This window comes from Pseudorca crassidens, chromosome 12 (assembly GCF_039906515.1).
Source record: "Pseudorca crassidens isolate mPseCra1 chromosome 12, mPseCra1.hap1, whole genome shotgun sequence".
Lineage (NCBI taxonomy): Eukaryota > Metazoa > Chordata > Mammalia > Artiodactyla > Delphinidae > Pseudorca > Pseudorca crassidens.
Window position 1 is genome coordinate 4,862,049 of NC_090307.1, and position 19,039 is coordinate 4,881,087.

A 19,039-nucleotide genomic window follows, 5' to 3' on the forward strand; every position below is an offset into this window, starting at 1 on the left:
GAAAAGGTGCAAAAAAAAGTGCAAACGGTGGCGGGGTGAGGCGGGCGGAGCAGGGCGTCCCGCGCGCGGACACCCACTGAACCCCGGCTGCTCGGGCGGGCGCGGGTTGTTGCCGCGGGACACCCCCCTCATCCCCGCCCCCCAGGACGGGCCGGGCGCCCGCGCTGCCTCTCCCCCGCGCCCCCTCCCCTCCGCCCGCTCTGCCTCTCCCCCGCGCCCCTCCCCCGCCGGGCCGCCGAGCCCAGACGCGAGCGCGGGGCGCAGGGCGCGGGGCGCTGGGCGCTGGGCGCGGGGCGCGGGGCGCGGGGCGGGCGGGCCATGGCGCGGGCGCGGGCGGCAGGCTCGCGGGGCCGGCCCGGGTGGTGCGGGCGGGGCGCGCTGCTGGTCTGCGTCGCGTGGACCGCGGGTTGGGTGCTGGCGGCCGCGCTGCTGCTCCGCGCGCACCCGGGCGTCCTCTCCGAGCGCTGCACCGACGAGAAGAGCCGGCGCATCCTGGCCGCGCTGGTAGGTGTCGCCGCCGCCGCACTGCCCCGCGCCGCGCGCCGGGCTGGGACACCCTCCGCGGGCCCCGGGAGCCGGGGACTTGGGCACGGCCGTGGACCGAGGGGAGGGGACCCGGACACGGTGCGTGGGATGCGGTCTCCATCCCGGGAGTCCTCTGTGCGCGGGCGGGGATGTCTCCCCCCGTTTCGCCCAAATTGGTCCTTTGTCCCAAGAGAGTCTTCCTGCCCGACTGCTCTCCCGCCGCCCCCAGCCCGCGCTCCTAAAGCAAGTGTTCGGGTCTGTTCCCAGTCTCCCGACTCGGACAGCGGGGCTCGGGGCGCGGGCCGCTGAGGGCTCGGGTCGGGGAGCCCACGCCCCTGCCCCTGGACTCGCCGTTCGGTCGCTCAGCCGCTGTTCGGCGAGTCCAGCCTGGGCTGCACCTCGCCGAGCCCCATGCAGACGGCTCGCAGGGCCCGGCCCCCGCCTCGCTGCGCCCCAGAGCCGCTGCTCTCCCCGGCGCGGTCTGCGGGACCCAAGACAGAGCGCGTTCAGGCGAACGGAGCGCGAGGGAGGCGGTCGGACCCTGGGGTCCGAGCGGGGTCTCCGGACAGGGGAGGGCCTGGGGGCTCCATAGCTGAGCCCGGCAATTAGGGAGAGAAAGAAACACCTGGGTTTGCAGGCTGCTGCTGCGCGCTCTGGGCCCCAGAGGCGCATTAGTTGATTCCGAACGCCGGCTGCTCTTTGGTCTCTCTGTTTGGTTCGGAAGATGAAGCGCATTAGGAGACTTGGATAAAGGCAGGAATCCCTAAAAGGAAGGCCAAGGTGAAGGTAAAGGCAACTATTGTTACATTGATTGAGTAATTACTCACTTCCTAAAATACTGACCATCTCAGTATTTGGTGTGAAAAGTGATCTATTTTCTAAGAGATCTTCAAGAAACTCATGGGAAGTTTTCAGTCCAATTGCTTACATCTGGGTGAGCCTTCTGAGATTGTAGGTTTTCAAAACGTGGTAGCATAAAGGCTTTCAAGTAAATGATTTTTTTAAAAAGTGAGCTTGGAAAAACTAAAGGAATGAGGTGAATTGGACAAGCTAGACCAAATCATTTTCCCTAATTGAGTCTGACGTGTCCGCATGAATTGATCATAACGTTGGTGAGATACTCATCGATTCCCTCCAACCTATCTATCAATAATCTATCCATTTATCTGTTCATTGTTACACTGACGTTCTATCAAGTTTTCTTTAAGTTACAAGAGCTCATTGATTTTCCTCAATAACTCCTCTAAAAATTCCTTTCACTGATAAAGATTTTTTTCCCTCTGTTTTGGGGAGACTGATTGACTAATTATAGTATAAAATGAATAGCTTGGCCAGGATGACTACCCATGTACCAAAAATAATATAATAGTCTTTTAGATTAAAATAAAAAACAAACACTATTTTTTCATTTCTTTACCTTTGGTTAAGTGAGAGAAAGCCTAATGGAAATTAAATAGCCTAGTATAACTTAAGTCATTGCTCATCATAACTTTCCCAGCATTCCAGCTCATAAATTAAAACCAATTCTGTTTGGAGGCTGAACCAACATGTCTCCTGTGGCAGCCAATCTTTTCTGTTGCCAAAAGGACAATCTGAAATACCATGTCAGTCTGTCTGCCTGAAGTTCACCTGACCAGTTCTCAATGACCTGCTTTTGGGGGGAGCGTCATTTGGAGGCCCCCTTTGAGGCCGCCATTTCTCACGCTCTGCTCAGGACCTGACTTTCCCTTTCTACCCTCTCCATTCTGGATTTGCTGGCGGGAACCCCACCCAGCACCGTGGCTCCCTTTCACCCAGGACACTGTGAACTAGACTGAGGTTTGAATAGGACCCCAGTCTCCACATCCTAGACTCTGCCGGGCCCTGGCGGCCACGCAGAGGCTGGCATTGTGGCACTGTGGCCTCCCAGGACTGAATCGAGCCTCTGTCTCTCAGCTCCGCCGGTCCTTTCAATTCATTCTGCCTGGCTTTTATCCTTAATAATAAAACTGGCTGTTATTTTTCTGACTGGCCTCCAGACTCTCATTAGCTTTCACTCTGAATCCCAGAGCACCAAAGGAACAGCCGCAGCTGAGCCAGAGGGAACCCCTTTCCCTTGGGCAAAGCCAAGGGAGCTGTGAACCTCTGAGCACGTTCCCGGGCCCTCACGCCAGGCAGGTGGAGAATCTGAGGATGAAGCTGAGGGGCTGGTTAGGAGCGGGGAGTCATGGGCGCTGGGGCCCCCCCGAGCCTCACCCCACCTCTGGAGGGGGCCCCGCACACTCCAGTCTCAAGAGAGTGTTGGAAGAGCCAACTGGATTGGTTCCAGAGTCGAGCCCAGGTCTTCCAGCTTCAGAATTTTCTGGGCAGACGGCAGCCCCCCTTTTTCCTGCGGCTTTTCAGCTCATTCCGTAATCAAGACATCTCTGTGAGGTTTCCAGAGCCCCACTTTCCCAGGGAACCGTGTCAGCAGGCTGTGCCAGGCTGACTAGCGTTGGGTCTGACCGTTCACAGGCCCTGCTTCCGGTTCTGCAGGCAGAGCGCCTCCCAGGGCGGCGGGGACGTATGCTGCGGGTGCCCGCTGAGGCTCACTCGGGGCAGGCTCTGTGCTAAGTAGTTTTACACGTATTAATTCATTTAATCTCAGCCTCTGCGGGGTACGTACTTTTACTCCTCCAATTTCACAGATGGCGAAACTGAGCCCCAGAGAGGTGAAGTAACTTGTCCCGATTCACACGGTTACTGTGTCGTGGAGCCAGGATGTGCCTCTGATAGTAGAGACCCCGTGACAGAACTGGCTCCTCCAATACTGAAAACCATAAGTAACTAACAACTGGGCATACTTAACCCTTCTATAGCACATCACTTTCAAAGCATCTCAAAAAGATTCCCACAGACTCTCTGTTATTCAGAAGGTTTAAGTCCCTTCCGGCTGGTTAGGTCTTGATGTGGCTTAACTTGGCTGCCTACATCTGGGATTTCTTTTTAACAGGGCAGGCTTATCTTTCTTTGCTCTGATAGAAACCCAAGGTCCCAGTGGGACTACAGCATCCAGGGCACATACCCAGAGAGATTTTATAGCAGGGAATGAGTGCTTTGGCCACGTATGTGATGTCTATCTTCTAAGCTGTCCAGGGGTCAAGAAGGCTTGCAGAGTGGCCTGGCTAATTGCTCTGAGGTTCTGCAACGCACAGCGTGACTGCTCCATGAAGGAATTCCACCGTGAGATATAAGGGCTGCTAACCGCATAGGAACTTAATTCTCCTTAAAAACAAAAACAAACACACAAAAGAAAACCCAGCCCTTGGGCATGACCTCTGAGACCCTGTCACCGGTTTCCCAGACTAGAGAGGACAGGTTTTGTTTTTGCCTGAGAACCGAGATACAAGCCAGAGAGGGAGGTTCTAAGTAACCACCACTGAGAACGCTTTCTGCAAGAACTGGGGCTGCTGGGAGTGTGCGTTTGCACACAACCTATAAGAAATATGAATTCGCTGTGAGTTTCATTAATTTTTTAAAAATGCCAGTTAACTATAATGAGACTTTATTAACTTGGTTTTTTTCCCAGCTTATCTTAAAATCTGATACCTGTGGATTTTGTATGCACACACATTTGGGTACAGAAATGTACCTGTTCAAGATGGCAGTCAGGGCCTCCTCATATCCAGAGGAAAGTGATTTTTTTTAAAATGGAGTTAAAAGTACATTACTTCTATTGAGTTTAAAAAAATTAGCTACCTCAATAGGACATGCTGCTAATAAGATAATTTCACTCTTGTCTCTAACACGATGACACTGCTTAACTAGCTTGTAAACTTGTAATCTGTAAATTTACTGGTTTTTAAAAGCCGAGCTAAGTCTTTCTCTGAGTTTAGCAAGCACAGGCATGCAAAAAGATCCTACAGAACTCACTGGAACTCTGGTAACCAGAAGAGCCACAGTGGATGAATTTTACATTCTGTATCAGAAGAGCAGGGACTGATGTGCCAAAAAGGCTTCATCACAAAGGGTGACGACAAAGAGCAGCTCTGCACTAACTACCCCTGCGATCTCCCGTGACAAACGAGGTAGCCGGGGCACGGAAAGTTAGGTCAGAAACCTAGGACAACACCTCCAGTAGCTGGTGGCCCGGCAGGGCTCTGGGCGCCCAGCGCCACTGCCCACCCTTCCTGATCGGCAGCTTCCCTGCAAGCTGCCAGCCATCTGGAGGTATGCCTATACCTCAACATGCTGACCTTCAGAAAAAAACAGCCAAAGGTAACGTTCCCCTCCAAAATCAGCAGACTATATGCCAAATGTCCTTGCAACCCGTTTGGAACTGCCTTCTAAATTTGCAGGGGCAAATCTCGTATGGGTTCAATTTGAATTTGACTTCATCGACGCGGTACAGTTTCGTAGAAAACACCATGCTGTGGGGAGCCAGCGGGGGCCGGGGATGGTATGGAGGCTCACGGGGGTTATTTAATGGAACCTGGGGCCGAGGAGACAAGAATTCCCACTGGCAGGTGGGGCGGCCTCCCAGGGAAGGTGGGTCCAACCCTTGCAGGGGGCAGCATTCTGTCAGGTGGAGACAGAGCAAGTGGCGTTTCTGGCAGGACGCCCAGTCCCTGACGCACGGCACTTGCTCTAACCCTGCCCTGTGCTCCCCTGAACTGTCCGGTTCTCTGAACACTCGAGCGACTTCGCATCTGTGGGTTCCTCGGCAGGTCATTCCCTGCTCTCTCCCTCCTGGTCCGCTAGGCAGACTCGCAATTCATCTTTCAAAACTGAGCTCGAGTGTATCTCTCCAGAAAGAAGCCTCCCCAGCCCCCTGCCTTCTAATGACCAGGGCTGGAGGGAACTAGAATTCAGAGACCACCAGGTCCTCCGCACCCATGGCCTTGGTTGACCTTTACAGGTCTCCCACGACACAGTGTCATCATCCCATGTTACAGACTTGGAAACAAGCCACAGGCCAGCAAGAGGCTGAGCCCAGAGGCAAACCCAGCTGGCCCCAAAGCCAAGCCTGGCCATGTGCCTTTCTTGCTTACACTCCACTGTCACTTGAGGAGTCTGAAAGGCAGCCACCTCGTTCTGTGATGCCTGAGCCTGAGCCCGGCACCTGTAGCTGGATCGTGGCTCAGCTCACACACAGCACTGTTAGCTGGAAGGTGGCTGGGTGCGCCCAAGGCAGCTTGCCCACGGCCCCTCCCCACCCCCGGGGTGTGGAGCGGGCTTCTGGGCCCACAGGTGTCTCTCATGGCCAGTGACAATTTCAGCCGCAGTTCTAGATGAGGAGAGTGAAGGCCCTGGGCAGTCACAGCTGACACCCTCGGCACTCCCCGCTCTCCGGCAGTGGCCCAGCCAGGGCCCACACCCCTATCTCGCCCTCCCCATGCCTCTCCCCTCGGCGCAGCACAGCAGGATTCTGAAGCTCGCAGCTCAGGATCCATCTCCTCCTACCAAACTCGATTGTATCATCTGCTTTTCTTTCTTTTCCAGTTCTGTTCTGTCCTTCATACAAAAACACCTTTGATTAAACTACAAATTTGATGACACTCTAAAAAGGATTATGGAATTGAATTAAACCATTTTGGATATACTCAAAGGGCTTAGGGGCTTCATAAGGCAATCAAGAAATAAATGTTGGGCTTCCCTGGTGGCGCAGTGGTTAAGAATCCGCCTGCCAGTGCAGGGGACACGGGTTCGAGCCCTGGTCCGGGAAGATCCCACATGCTGCGGAGCAACTAAGCCCGTGCGCCACAACTACTGAGCCTGCGCTCTAAAGCCCGCGAGCCACAGCTACTGAGCCCGCGCGGCCACAGCCAGTGCTGCAACAAGAGAAGCCACCGCAATGAGAAGCCCATGCACTGCCACGAGGAGTAGCCCCCATTCGCCGCAACTAGAGAAAGCCCACGTGCAGCAACAAAGACCCAACACAGCCAAAAATAAATTTATAAAAAAAAAGAAAAAGAAATGTTGCCTTTTCTTGTCAGGCTTGTTACAGAGATGTGAAACTCTGTAAATACCAGATAAAATAGAACAGAGCTGCAGCAGGTAAAATGAACAGCCCACATTACTTCCGTCACTCACACCTTTTTTACTCTTGGGAGTCTCAATCATTTAAACCTTGCATTCCCACCTTACCTCTAAGATTACCCTGAAAGGTCTCAGAGGAACCAGAATCAGCTGATGCTTTCTTCCGAGGCACCGTGATGTGGAAGCAATTCCAAGCAGAGAGAGTCACTCAGAGGGTCCTGATCCTTTGATGCTCCTCTTATGACCCCACGCCTTGGAAAGAGGTACCAGGATGAAAAGTAAAAGGATGGCATTTGACCAAAATGGTGTTAAGTTAAATTGCAAGATGTACACAGCATCAAGTGTATTTAAAACAGTTTCATGGGTGTTTATTAATACAGCTGCATTATGGTTGTCTGTTTTCCAAAGACAAAAAGCGAGCCCCAGGCAAACAGGGTGCACTCCCAGACTCCAGGATCGGGACCATCACGTGCATCTTTGGGTTTGGCAAGCGTGACATCCCCACCGCCCAACACGGTGCGGCGCCGAGATCTAACGTGGCAAAGGAGAAGCAGCTTGTGGGAGCCCCTCAGCAGGAAGCTGGGGGGGTCAGGTCTGATGGCTTGTCTTGGTCCTTTGGGGCTGTTGTCCAGTTACTGCCTGAAACGGTCCCTGAAATCCAGATACTTGTTTTAAGAACAGGGAGTATATATATATATATTTTTTTTTTTTTTTTTTTTTTGCGGTACACCGGCCTCTCACTGTTGTGGCCTCTCCTGTTGCGGAGCACAGGCTCCGCACGCGCAGGCTCAGCGGCCATGGCTTACGGGCCCAGCCGCTCCGCGGCACGTGGGATCTTCCCGGACCGGGGCACGAACCCGTGTCCCCTGCATCGGCAGGTGGACTCTCAACCACTGCGCCACCAGGGAAGCCCAGTATATCTTTTTAATGAGCGTTTTGGTTATGTGCTTTCAACAAGTCACTGGGAGTATTTATAAAGATCCACCATCCCTTATCCAGTGCTCTGCGGCCAGGCCTGTGTTAGAATTCACACTGTTTGGGGTGTTAGATAATATGCCGCATATATATACCTTCTATTTTGCACATGAGGCAGCACCCGTAATCAGACAAATCCAGCTGATGAATACCTCTGCAGCGAAGTATATGCAAAGTCACAGGTCAAATACACTCAGACCATAAATAGGCTCTCATCTTTTCAGTCGGATGTGACACTCCATGAGGGTGAACGAGTCATGGAAAAACTTGTAGTTTTCCGAGCTTTTTGGATTTGGGGATTATTCACATATCCAAGCATTGGAGGTGTATTTTCCGACTTGAAGGAGCTGTATACAAACTCCTTGGGGTTACTAAAGCCGAGCAGCACAGAACCACCAGAGAGTCTGGCCAGCATATAAGTACATACCTGACCTGCCTCTGCCCACGTGGGAGGAAGAGGCATCTGGGGGGAAACAGGTGGAGTCAGGAAATAGGCTCAACCTCTAATAAACGTGGGTCCAGAGGTTTAGGTTTCCTGAAAGAGATAAAAAAGAAAGAGAACAGAATAATAATCCTCCCTTTCAATCGGTTTCACACTGGCATCTCCTGCTCCCCCTCTAGCAGGTCTGAAGGGCAGGGCCTGGCTGGACTGTATTCTTAGCACGGATGCTTGCAGTGTCGTGGTGGGGTCACCAGGTCCCCCATGTGGCAGGAGGGCCTAAGAGCCTGACATTTAGGAGAAGTTCCCCATTTCAGGGTCCCTGAGTGCCTTCCTCACCACCCCCAGGAACCGAACACCCCCCGCTTCTGGAATTTACCCTGCAGGGCTCCTCTTCTGCAGGCGCCCAGTGCCTGCCCCGCCAGCCACGAGGCCTCTCCTGCCTCCTGTTTCCTGCAGTGGGCTCTCCAGACCCCGCAGTCCCCCAGAGCCTGCTGGCCTTATAGCCATACCACTTCCCGGCGACCACAGTGGGTGCAAGGAGAGGTTCTAGAGGAAGGGCCATTCCTGGGGTCGCCGGGGACCCACCTCCCGAGGTCTGGCTGACCTGTACTTGACCGGGGGTTGAAAGCTCTCTGGGTGACCCTGACGTGAGGCCAAGAGTTGGGAACCACGGGCCTGGCCCAGCCCTTTCGCTGACAGTCAAGGAAACTGAACGCAGCTGCCAAAGGCCTTTGCCAGCATCACCCACCTCAGCTGGAAGTGGGGGAGGGCAGAGACCTGCTTCCTAAGACCTGGGCCTGATGGAGAACAAACTTGAGGCACTCTTTCAAGTCTTTTTTTTTTTTTTTTTAACTTAAATGTATTTATTTATTTTGGCTGCGTTGGGTCTTCACTGCTGCACATGGGCTTTCTCTAGTTGCAGCAAGTGGGCTCAGTAGTTGTGGCACACGGGCTTCAGTAGTTGTGGCTCACGGGCTTCAGTAGTTGTGGCTCGCAGACTCTAGAGTGCAGGCTTGGTAGTTGTGGCGCACGGGCTTAGTTGCTCCGCGGCATGTGGGATCTTCCCGGACCAGGGCTCGAACCCGTGTCCCCTGCGTTGGCAGGCGGACGCTTAAGCACTGTGCCAGCAGGGAAGCTCTCAAACCTTTGACTTCATAATTCCTCTCTGACCCGAGTAGCCTCGTGGTTCACTCTGGTGAAGATGGTCTGCACAGCTGTTAGGAGCGTGCTGGGTGCGGGGACCAGCCTTGTGTCTATTCGCTGCCCCTCCACGGTGTAACCGACTGTCCCCTTCCTTCCAGTGCCAGGACTACCGGGGCGGCGCGCTCGGCGGAGACCTGTGCGAGGACCTGTGCGTGGCGGGGCAGCTACGGTACCGGCGCTGCCTGTACTACGAGCGGGGCAAGAAGGTGCTGCAGGCTGACTGGCGCGGCCGGCCTGTGGTCCTCAAGTCCAAGGAGGAAGCCTTCTCCAGCTTCCCGCCGCTCGGCCTCCTGGAAGGCCAGCCCGAGGCCGGCGGCCAGGGCTTCCCGGAGGCAGAGCTCCTCCTGCTGGCGGCCGGGGAGGTCAAGAGCGCGCTGGGCCTGGAGCTGGCCGAGGGCGGCCTGGGGCGGCTGGGCCTGGGGCGGCGGGGGCCCCGGCTGCGGGGTCAGCTGGCCAGCCTGTGGGCGCTGCTGCAGCAGGAGGAGTTCGTCCTGCTCAGCCTGCTGCGGGGCCGCAGCCCGCACGCGCCGCCCGTGCTGGGCTCCTGCGGCCACTTCTACGCCGTGGAGCACCTGGCCGCGGGCAGCCCCCGCCTCCGGGCCCTCTTCCCCCTGGACGGCGCGGCCCGCGGCGGCCGGGCCCAGGCGCGCGCGCTCAGCGGCGTGGCGCTCAGCTTCCTGGACATGGTCCGCCACTTCGAGCACGACTTCTCGCACCGCCTGCACCTCTGCGACGTCAAGCCCGAGAACTTTGCCATCAGGAGCGACTTCACGGTGAGTGGCTGCGGCGTGTGTTTCGCCCGTGGAGGGCAGACTTGGGTCTGGGTGGTCCTAAACGAGGGGGTTTCTGAAATCAGGGGAGACCCTGCAGCGTTATGCAACCTTCTAGCCAGGACAACTCCGACCTGCCAAACCTTCCGAGTGGGAATGACAGAATTTAAAGAACAGAGGCGCCTGCCCGGTGCCGAACTGGGAGGACGGCCGCTCGCAGCGGGAGGCGTGGTCTGTCGTCCTTAAGGGCTGCTCTGTTTTCTCCAAAGCGACTTCGCGTCTTCTTAGGGCTATTTTGAAAGCAAGCAAATTGTGCAGAAAACAGTCTTCAGGAGACAAGGAGCCTCGGAGGATGAGGAGAGAGGACGGCCTTTGGGAGCCTTTGTACAAAGGCTCCGTAGGGGGACACTGTTTTCAAGGTGTCCATGCTCTAGGATGATGGGCAACTTTTTCTAATACTTTCCTCTGGAGACGTTCTAGTTTCCCTTCTGTGGGTGAGACTTCTAGAGGGACAACTGGCGTTTTGGTGCCTCACACAAGGGAGAATCCTTCCCGGGTGGACATGTCAGCCTCTGCAGGCTCTGCAGAAGGCAGGTGCATTTTATGTCCCATTCCAGGCAGTGCAGGCCTACAAAGAAGGGACCGAGGTGGAGAAGCAGCAGCAGGAGGCCCGGGGCTCCGGGGTGGGATGCGGCCCTCTGTGTTTTAAAAGCAAGCCCTCCAGGTGATTCTGATGCACACTCAGTGTGAGAACTAGCAACCGACGGACCAGCAGGAGGGTTCCCCCTTTGGTCCGTGTTGCAGTGGGGAAGGAGCGCTGTCCTTCAGGTAACGTGTTAAGAATGGATGACTCGCAGTCATTCACTTTCTCGGGTCCCCCCTTGCAGGTCTTGAGAATCTGTCCGGCGGTTGCAAAAGAACTAGGAAAACATCTTTACTTCTTGCTCCCAAACTATTGCCAGAAAGTGCTCTTTTCAAACAGATGATGTTTCCTGCTCTAGAGGCACACTTTTCAGTGGAGAACAAAATAATCCTCGTCAATCCGTTCTAGTCTGATGCTAGGACGATGTCTGAAGATGATGCAAGTTAGGTAATTTTGTGCAGGAAAAATTTTAGGATTCTCCCGATGTTATCTAAGAATCCTCAGGCAGGTTTTTCTGTTCATTTTGTTACTGTTCTTATTTTAGGTGCATAGAGTTATGCTTCCAGGAGCTGTAATCCATTCTACAGCACACACTAAAATTAAAAAATAAACTTGGCTCTTCCTGGGAGATGAACAGGGAACAATCAGAGCCAGAAGACAGAAGTAACAGGGAGCTGAAATTCCACCGGGGCCCAGGGGAAGCTGGGGAGATGGCCAGGAACTATCAAAAGAAGTGTCTTGTAGCCCCCCAAATAAATTATGAAAGACAACAGACTCATTAGCACAGCCTCATATATTTCTAGTGTATTAACCAGTATAAATAATGAAATGAGCTATTTCTTTTGTCTGAATAATAAGATAGGAAAAATTGATTAAAATGGTAATTTCTGTTTGCAGAGCCTGGATTAGTAATTCGACAAGGCTGTTAAATAGGGAAAAGTTCCCTGTTCTTTGTTTTCATTATTCTCCACATATTTTGAAATAAAGTATTTTTCCCTCCTCTGTTTTACTGGATAATCCCCAAGAAGCTTTACTGCATTCTGGCATCAATCTTGAAGGAAAAAACAGAAACAACCACCTGGGAATGTGCCTCCTGACTTTGCAGAGAACTGAGATGTAAATGAACACTTTTTTGAGACGCTACCAAAGGGAGAAGGCCGATATTTTGAGGTTGATCTGTGAAGGCTTGTGAAATGCCACAGACTCCATTAACCTCATCGAGTCTTCTAATAGCTCTTTAATACCTTGAAGCTATACACGGCTTGATTTGGGCAGAGTCCAGGTTTTCTCAGGTTTGAGCTCATCTTTTTTTTTTTTTTAAATTCAGGTGGTGGAGGAACATCTGCATAATTTAGACATTATTCTTTTTCTGGTTTTGAAGTCTATTTGGGTTGACGCTAGGAAGATAAATCTGAAATTCCAGGGGCTCATCACATTTTCACGCTGATAGTGGGACTTAGTTTTTGATGCTGCTGGACCAGGGTCCATATGTATCGACCCTAATTTACGAACTTTGGCTTTGCCACTCCCTGCACTCCCCCAGCTCCCCACAGCTGGAAACCAGTCACCTCAGGTAACAGACAGCATAAATAGACGACCTACGTACTGCCCACCCCACTCTCACCATCACACCCTCCACCTGTCCCTTGAATGTAGTTTTCTTTTGTTGCTTATATTCATAGGGATAGATTACCTGTGTCTCACAGCTTTTGTGTTCCTGAGCCTTGAATGTCAGAAACCAAAGTGACAAAGCAACAGAAGGGGAAACCAATTCATTTTAAAGATATTTCAGAGATTCAACTTTTAAATCTGAGAAAACTTTTAAAGATGGAAAGTGATACTAGTTGCACATGCTAGGCTTTCACTGGTGACCACAAAGGTCCTTTCTGCAGTTAAAGCCTTGCCATGCCATCTATGCCGGTGGCTTGTATGTCCCCAGCACAACCTGGCCCCTCTTCCCTGCTGGTAGATTTCTGTGACCCCTGAAGTCTGTGACACTTGCACCTGCAAAGGGGAACGGGGTGGGGTGATACTGCAGGGCTCCCTCTGTGCTGCGGCCTTGGGGGTCCTCTTGAGAGGCGTGTGCTGTTTCAATTACAGGTGGTGGCTATTGACGTGGACATGGCCTTTTTTGAACCTAAAATGAGGGAAATTCTTGAGCAGAACTGCACGGGAGATGAAGACTGCAATTTCTTTGACTGTTTTTCAAAGTGTGATTTGCGAGTGCACAGGTGTGGAGCCCAGAGAACCAACAGCAACCTGCAGGTGAGCAATGCTGCTGTCCTCTCCGGAGGGGGGGACCCTGTCCTCTCTGCGGGGGGGACCCTGTCCTCTCTGCGGGGGGGACCCTGTCCTCTCTCAGGGGGGACCCTGTCCTCTCTGGGTGCCTCTGCCTGCCACACTGTGACATCCCGGTGATGTAGCTGAAGGTCATCACCCTTGCCATGTCACCTGGGCTCGATGTGTCCAGTAAGGGCAGGGATGGTGGGAGACGGGGATCATTTGTTCTTAGTCGTCTACCCCGGAGGTTGTCGGCCAAGTGACCCCATGGGGTTAATGGATGGTGCTCCCAGCACAGCCTTTACTGGGTCCCCCAGAGCCATGGGGACTTGGGTAGCCCTTCTCTCTAGGTCTAATTTCTGCATCTACACACACACACACACACACACACACACACACACACACACCCAGAATGAGCACCCAGAGACTGATTCACCAAGGATAAATCTAGAAAAAGGGCAAAGCAGTCCTGAAAACTGGCCAAACCGGAGAGGGTGGGTGACACCACAGATCCGACAGGCAAGGGGTTAGGCCAGCAGGTGGTTAATAGAAGGAGAAAGTGCATGGGTCCCACATCCAGGAGACCAGTGACAAGTAGGAACCCATCCTGGCTTCCAGCTCTAGGATCCAGGCTAGAGTGAGGGAGACCCAGATGTGGGGCTGGAGAACCCTGCACTGGGAAGACATCTCCCCTCTTCCGGCAGAAGCTGTCTGCTCCCGGCCCTCACTCCAGGCCCTCAGGTGGGTGTGGATGAGCTGGGCTCACAGGTGTTGACCACAACCAGGAAGAGGTCATAGCAGGGAAGCTGGGCGCACCTCCACCACCGCTGATCTGTGCTCTAGCCTCAGCCCTCCTAGTGTTCCATTCTCCTAGCCAGTCCACTCCGCAGTCTCACCTCCACCGCAGTCTGTGTACAATCCTCCAGCCCATAAGGCCAATATAACCCCGGTGCACACCTGGTGATGGGGCCAGAGCCTGAGGCTGAGTCACGCCGGCACAGAGGACTGACCTGGGGAGACCTGGACAGCTGTGTAGTTAACCTGGCGGTCCTGGACCAGGCCGAACAAGGCCCTGACTCGGCAGCCTCTACAACGTAACGTGGACTCACACCCTCGGTGGGTCTGCAGCGCAATCGTTCTTCTCCAGATGTGGGAACAATATGCTTTCACTAGAGCATCAACCACCCTGTGCCCTCAAACCACAAAGTGGAAACACTAACACCTGCCCTCTGCAGCATAACTGGAGACTAGGGTTGTATCCTTAATATATAAACGGCTCTTACAGAGCCGTTAAGCGGGGAGAGGTACACACACACAAAACTGGCAAGAGAAGAACATATGACAGATACACGGGAGCTGAAGTGCAGACAGACAGAGAACCTGGAAAATATTTAATCTTACTATTCAAAGACATGCAAGTTAAAACCCAGCGATAATAATTTTTTACCTTTAACTATTGGGAATAGTTGTTAAAATGCTATTAATTAACAGGTGAGGCTTCAGAGAAATCGAGGTAAGAGTCTGTATTGTTAACGTGATTGTGAAATTCTACATCCCTCTGGAGGGTGCATGACTGTTGGAAATACTCTCTTTAGCTGAGCAATTTCATTTGTGCACCTTTTCTGATTCATGCCTTTGAATAAAGACCTAGAAACGAAATTTCGCTTCCTTTAAGGATATGAGAAAATATGAAGCATTCATTAAGCGAAAAAATGCAGGTTACAAATCAGTATTTACCCATGATCTCATTTTCGTTAAGTAGTACGTGATTGGGAAAGAAGATATGAAAACGTCAAAAGCAATTACTTACGGATGATAGGATTACAGATAATTTTTACTTTCTTCCTTTTGCCCTATATTTTATAAATTTTCTACGGTGGTATGTATTACTTTTCTAACTTACACTTTTACTCAAAAAAAAAAAAAAATCCCTGCCCTGCATCAGTTGATTGACAGATCAAAGGAATAGAATTTTTAAAAATTGCATAAGTATACCTAATGACATATGGGTATTCAGTATGTTATAAAGGCAGCCTCTCAGGCCAGTGAGAGGGAAGCTGGGTTATACAGTGAGTGGTGCTGGTAAAGTGGGTATTCAGGAACAACAAATGATCACATTAACTTCTGGTCCACTCCTTATATCAAACTAAACTTCAGACGGCTCAAATACTTACACCTAAAAAATGGAATCCTGAATGTTCCAGAAAAAACTGGGAGAATTTAAAGTACTACCCTAGAGTTCGGAAGGCCTTTCTGAGTACAGAACAAAGTTCAGAGGCTATAAGAGGAACAACTGACACATTTAACCATTTTTAAAAAATCCACATGGCAAAAACAAAACAAAGTTACAAAAAATATGAGCAAATTTAAAGGTTAAATGAGAAAATTGGCAAAATATTTGCAACTCCTCTTACAGACGAGGAGCATAGAGGACAGAGACAGCCCTTATCTGTCTGAGACTCAGAGCTGCTGAGACTCACGGCATCCCCCAGCATTGTCCTTGGCTCACGGTAACCCCACATCCCAGGGGCAGCATCTAGTGATTGGTCAGTGGGGAGGCGGGAAATGCAAAGCCCAGCCCCCTGGCCTCTATAAGGAAAACTCTGTAGGCCATTCCAGTACCAGAAGTTTTCCTCCTCCCTTAGTTCCATGGAAAGATGGTTCCTGAGAACGACCCTCAATAAATCCCTGCATGCAAACCTCCACCTTACAGTCTGCTCCCCAGGAAACCAATCTAAGCAGGGGGTTAATGTCCTTAATATATAAAGAGCATTTACATATCAATATGAAAAAAGTTAACAATCTGATGGAAATGTGGGCAAAGAACATCACCTTGACCACTCACTGGAAAGGAAGCACAGATACTTTCAACCTGACCGATAAGAAGAGCAATACAAATTAAACCATTTTCATTCATCAGTTAACAAAAAAGAAAGACGACACGTGTTGTTGAGGGCATTCTTGTCATACGCTGCTATGACAGTGTAACTCGGTACAACTTTTATGGGGTCAATCTGGCAATATCTATCAAAACAAAAAATATGCATACCCCTTGGCCCAGAAATTTCATTTCCAGAAATTTAGTCATATGCAAAATGAAAAAGATATCTGCAAGATATGTACTGAAGCATTTTTCATAATAGCAAAAGTTAGTGAACAACCTAAATTTCCACCAATAGGGAACTAGCTAAATAATTTATGATATGCATTTGAGGTACAGCCATTAAAACAAATGGAATATCCTTATAAGGACTGATTTGGAAGGCTCTCCCTTATATTTCGTTAAATGGGAACGGAAGCTACAGAACAGTGTGTGCAATATACTCCCATCCATGTAAAGTAAAAGAAAAAGGAAATGCATGTATATTTATAGACTCTCCAGAAGGACATTCAAGGGAGTGGTTGCCTCTCAGAGCCAGGAGCCGAGTGTCTGGTTATGAGGAGTGGGATGGAGACTTACAGCCTATCTTTTGGGACATTTTCCATGTTTGCCCCTGAAAATGTATTATCAACTCAAAAGAGAAATAAGATAATTTGTTTTTAAACAGAATCCTCAGTCTTGCAGAGGTTGGGAAACACAAGTCAAAATTATAGAAACAGTAGCTCTATAAAATTGAGGCATTTGTTAACTGAGTCTAATATAAAGTGTGACATAGAAAAATGGAGCATAATATTAATTAGGCAGCGCTCCATCCAACAGGGAGGAAACCATGACGGCTGTAAAACAGACAGTGTGTTTAAATGGAGAATTTAAAGAGATCTTCAGCCTCAGTGAATTTCATACCCAAGGAGAACTAAAGGCTGTGAGATAGTGGCTTAATTTTTACTTCTCCTAAAATAAAACTCTCAAAGGCTCCTCAGAAAGAGTCTGCAGCCTTTCCCTTCCAATATACCTTTTTTTCAGTGAGCCTCAAAGTACTATCACGTTTGCATACCCCTCGTCACCAGTGTGTCCTGGGGCCCTCAGGACAACCCTGCCAGGTGGCGATGACTGTCACCGTGACCAACCTATGGATAAGAAAGCGCGCCCTCAGGGGTGCGGTGATGGCGGGGCTGGCAGCCTTGGGCCTGCCCAGGGCCCACTCCTTATGCAGCAGCTCCCGCCTGTGACTTTCTGCTGCAGTGTCCTCAGTCCTTTCTGAGTGTCACCCGGAGCTTCCCCCTCGGCATTTCCACCACAGCCGGGGTGGCCTTTTCCCCGCTGGGCGGGTTAGGGTCCAGGAAGGGCCCTTCCAGGAGGCCCCCGGGCCTGAGCTGACCGCCCCCTCCCGCCCTCCCCCAGGTCGTCTGCGACAAGATCCTCCGCCACTGGTTCTCCTCGCCCCGCGGCAGCCCCGCCGTCTCGGCCCCGCTGCGGCGGCAGCTGCGGGCGGCGGTGCTCGAGTGCGCGGCCCCGGGGGCCCAGGGCGCGGCGCCCCGCGTGCTCGCGAAGCTGCGGCGCCTCCTCCAGGCCGCGCTGCGGGAGCTGCGAGAGGACGAGTAGCCGCGGCCCCCGCGCGGTGAGGGAGCGCGTCTGCGGCGCGGATAAGGGCCTCGGGGACGCTTACTGTGTGCGGAGGGGGCTGCCCGGCGCTGTTCGTCCCTCAGCCGCCTCCTCCCTCTGCTCTGCTTTGAGGACCCCTCTGGGCCTCGCCCGTCACCCCTTCGAAGTGACACAAAGCAGGGGGGTCCCGGCGCCGGGTTCTCGGAAGATGGCTCCGCTGTGCTGGAGCAAGAGCCCCGCCGGCGCCCTGCAGACGTCACCACGTCACAGAGCGCACCTGCGTGCGCGCACACGCGCATGCGCGAGGGTGAGTGCGCACGTGGCCGTGAAAGTTGCGCAGGTGTGTGGACGTGTGTGCACGCGTGTGTGAGCGGGTGAGGGTGTGGGCCCTGTGCGCCTCCGGGCGGGGAAGGTGCCTTCTCTGGCGTAGCCACTGGCACCGCGGGCCTCGCTAGCAGAGACGAGTCATCTTGCTTTTGGAATTGAAAACAATAAAAAACCCAAGTTTTATCTCTGGGAGCTGTAGTTTGTACTGGTAAGGGTGTGAAAGCACAGTTTACAGTGTTTTTCATTTTGAGGAATGAACGGATTTTACGGATTGTAACATCGCTTTTAGGGAGCACTTCATCTCGTATCACAGTACATCCTCCCTGGGAGCAGGGGTTGCAGGCTTGGTGAATTCAAGGCAGAGCCAGGGCCAGGTGGCCTGTGCTCAGTGCCTGTCTGTGACCCGGCGCCTCTCTGCCGCTCCAGTGAAGACCAGGCCGCAGGCCCTGTGTCACCTGTTGGCAGAATTGGTTCCAAGGCGTTCCCGATGCTGTGGCTCTGCTGCAAGAGAGCAAACGGGAGGAAACCGCATGCTGGTCACTCCCTGGGTCGGGCACGTGGAGCCGGCCAGAGGTCTGTCCACCTTGGGGGGGACACAGCCCTAGTCCACATCTGGGGAGGGTGAGAGCTCAGCAAACCACCACAGGCCACCCTCAAGGTAAACCCAGAAAGACGCCAAGAGAGGATTAGGGATTCTGTTGATGGTTTACAAACAGGAGAAGACAAATTAATCTGAAGTTTTAAAATATCACAAATTGACAAATTCCAAGTATTTCTTTTTTCCTTGCCCAAACCCCTTCTGATGCAGACAAAGAGCAATTGTCTGTGTATGCTGGTTCAGCTGCATCTCCACTCGCCCAGAGGAAGGACGTGTTGGGGGGTGTAGTCTAAGGCCCCCCAGTTCTAACTCTGTGACTCCCCACACTCTGGTTGGAAGGACCCCTCCCCTCCCCCATCACCACTGGCATTTTCCACATGACTGAATTTCATCAACGGCCTCCTCTAATCAAATATATGAACGACCCACTCTGCCTAGCAGGCAGTAAAAATCCACGTCTGTCATTTTTGTGGCAGAAGTAAACTAAAACTAAAGTTTGAGCACAGGCCCTGGATTAGTAGATTCTAAAAGAAAAAGAGAATTGGCTGCGGTGTTCCCAGCAGAGGCTTGTTGCACCTGAGCTGTGCTATTCGAAGTTGTGTCTGCAGTGGTGAGGGTCTTAAGGAACCTCCGGGCCCTCAGGGCAGGTTCTCTTTCTGAGCCAAAAGTTCCCACGAAGACAGTGAGAAATAGACGGCCAGGGAGGGAGGCGCAGGGGCTTTGCGGTCTGTGCCCTCAAAACAGTCCTCTTTTGCATAGTGAGGGCACATGGGTCTCCTGTGGTTGCCCTGGGGTT

The 19,039-nt window shown here is 52.2% G+C and overlaps 1 protein-coding gene across 1 annotated transcript; it reads left to right on the plus strand.

Moving 5' to 3' along the window:
- The first annotated feature begins 318 nt into the window (after positions 1 to 318).
- On the plus strand, positions 319 to 17,832 carry DIPK1C (divergent protein kinase domain 1C). The gene is made up of 4 exons (XM_067701454.1): positions 319 to 504; positions 9,241 to 9,915; positions 12,656 to 12,820; positions 17,118 to 17,832. Exons 1-4 carry the CDS (start codon positions 319 to 321, stop codon positions 17,316 to 17,318), a joined length of 1,227 nt encoding a protein of 408 aa, XP_067557555.1. The 3' UTR covers positions 17,319 to 17,832.
- Positions 17,833 to 19,039: the final 1,207 nt, after the last annotated feature.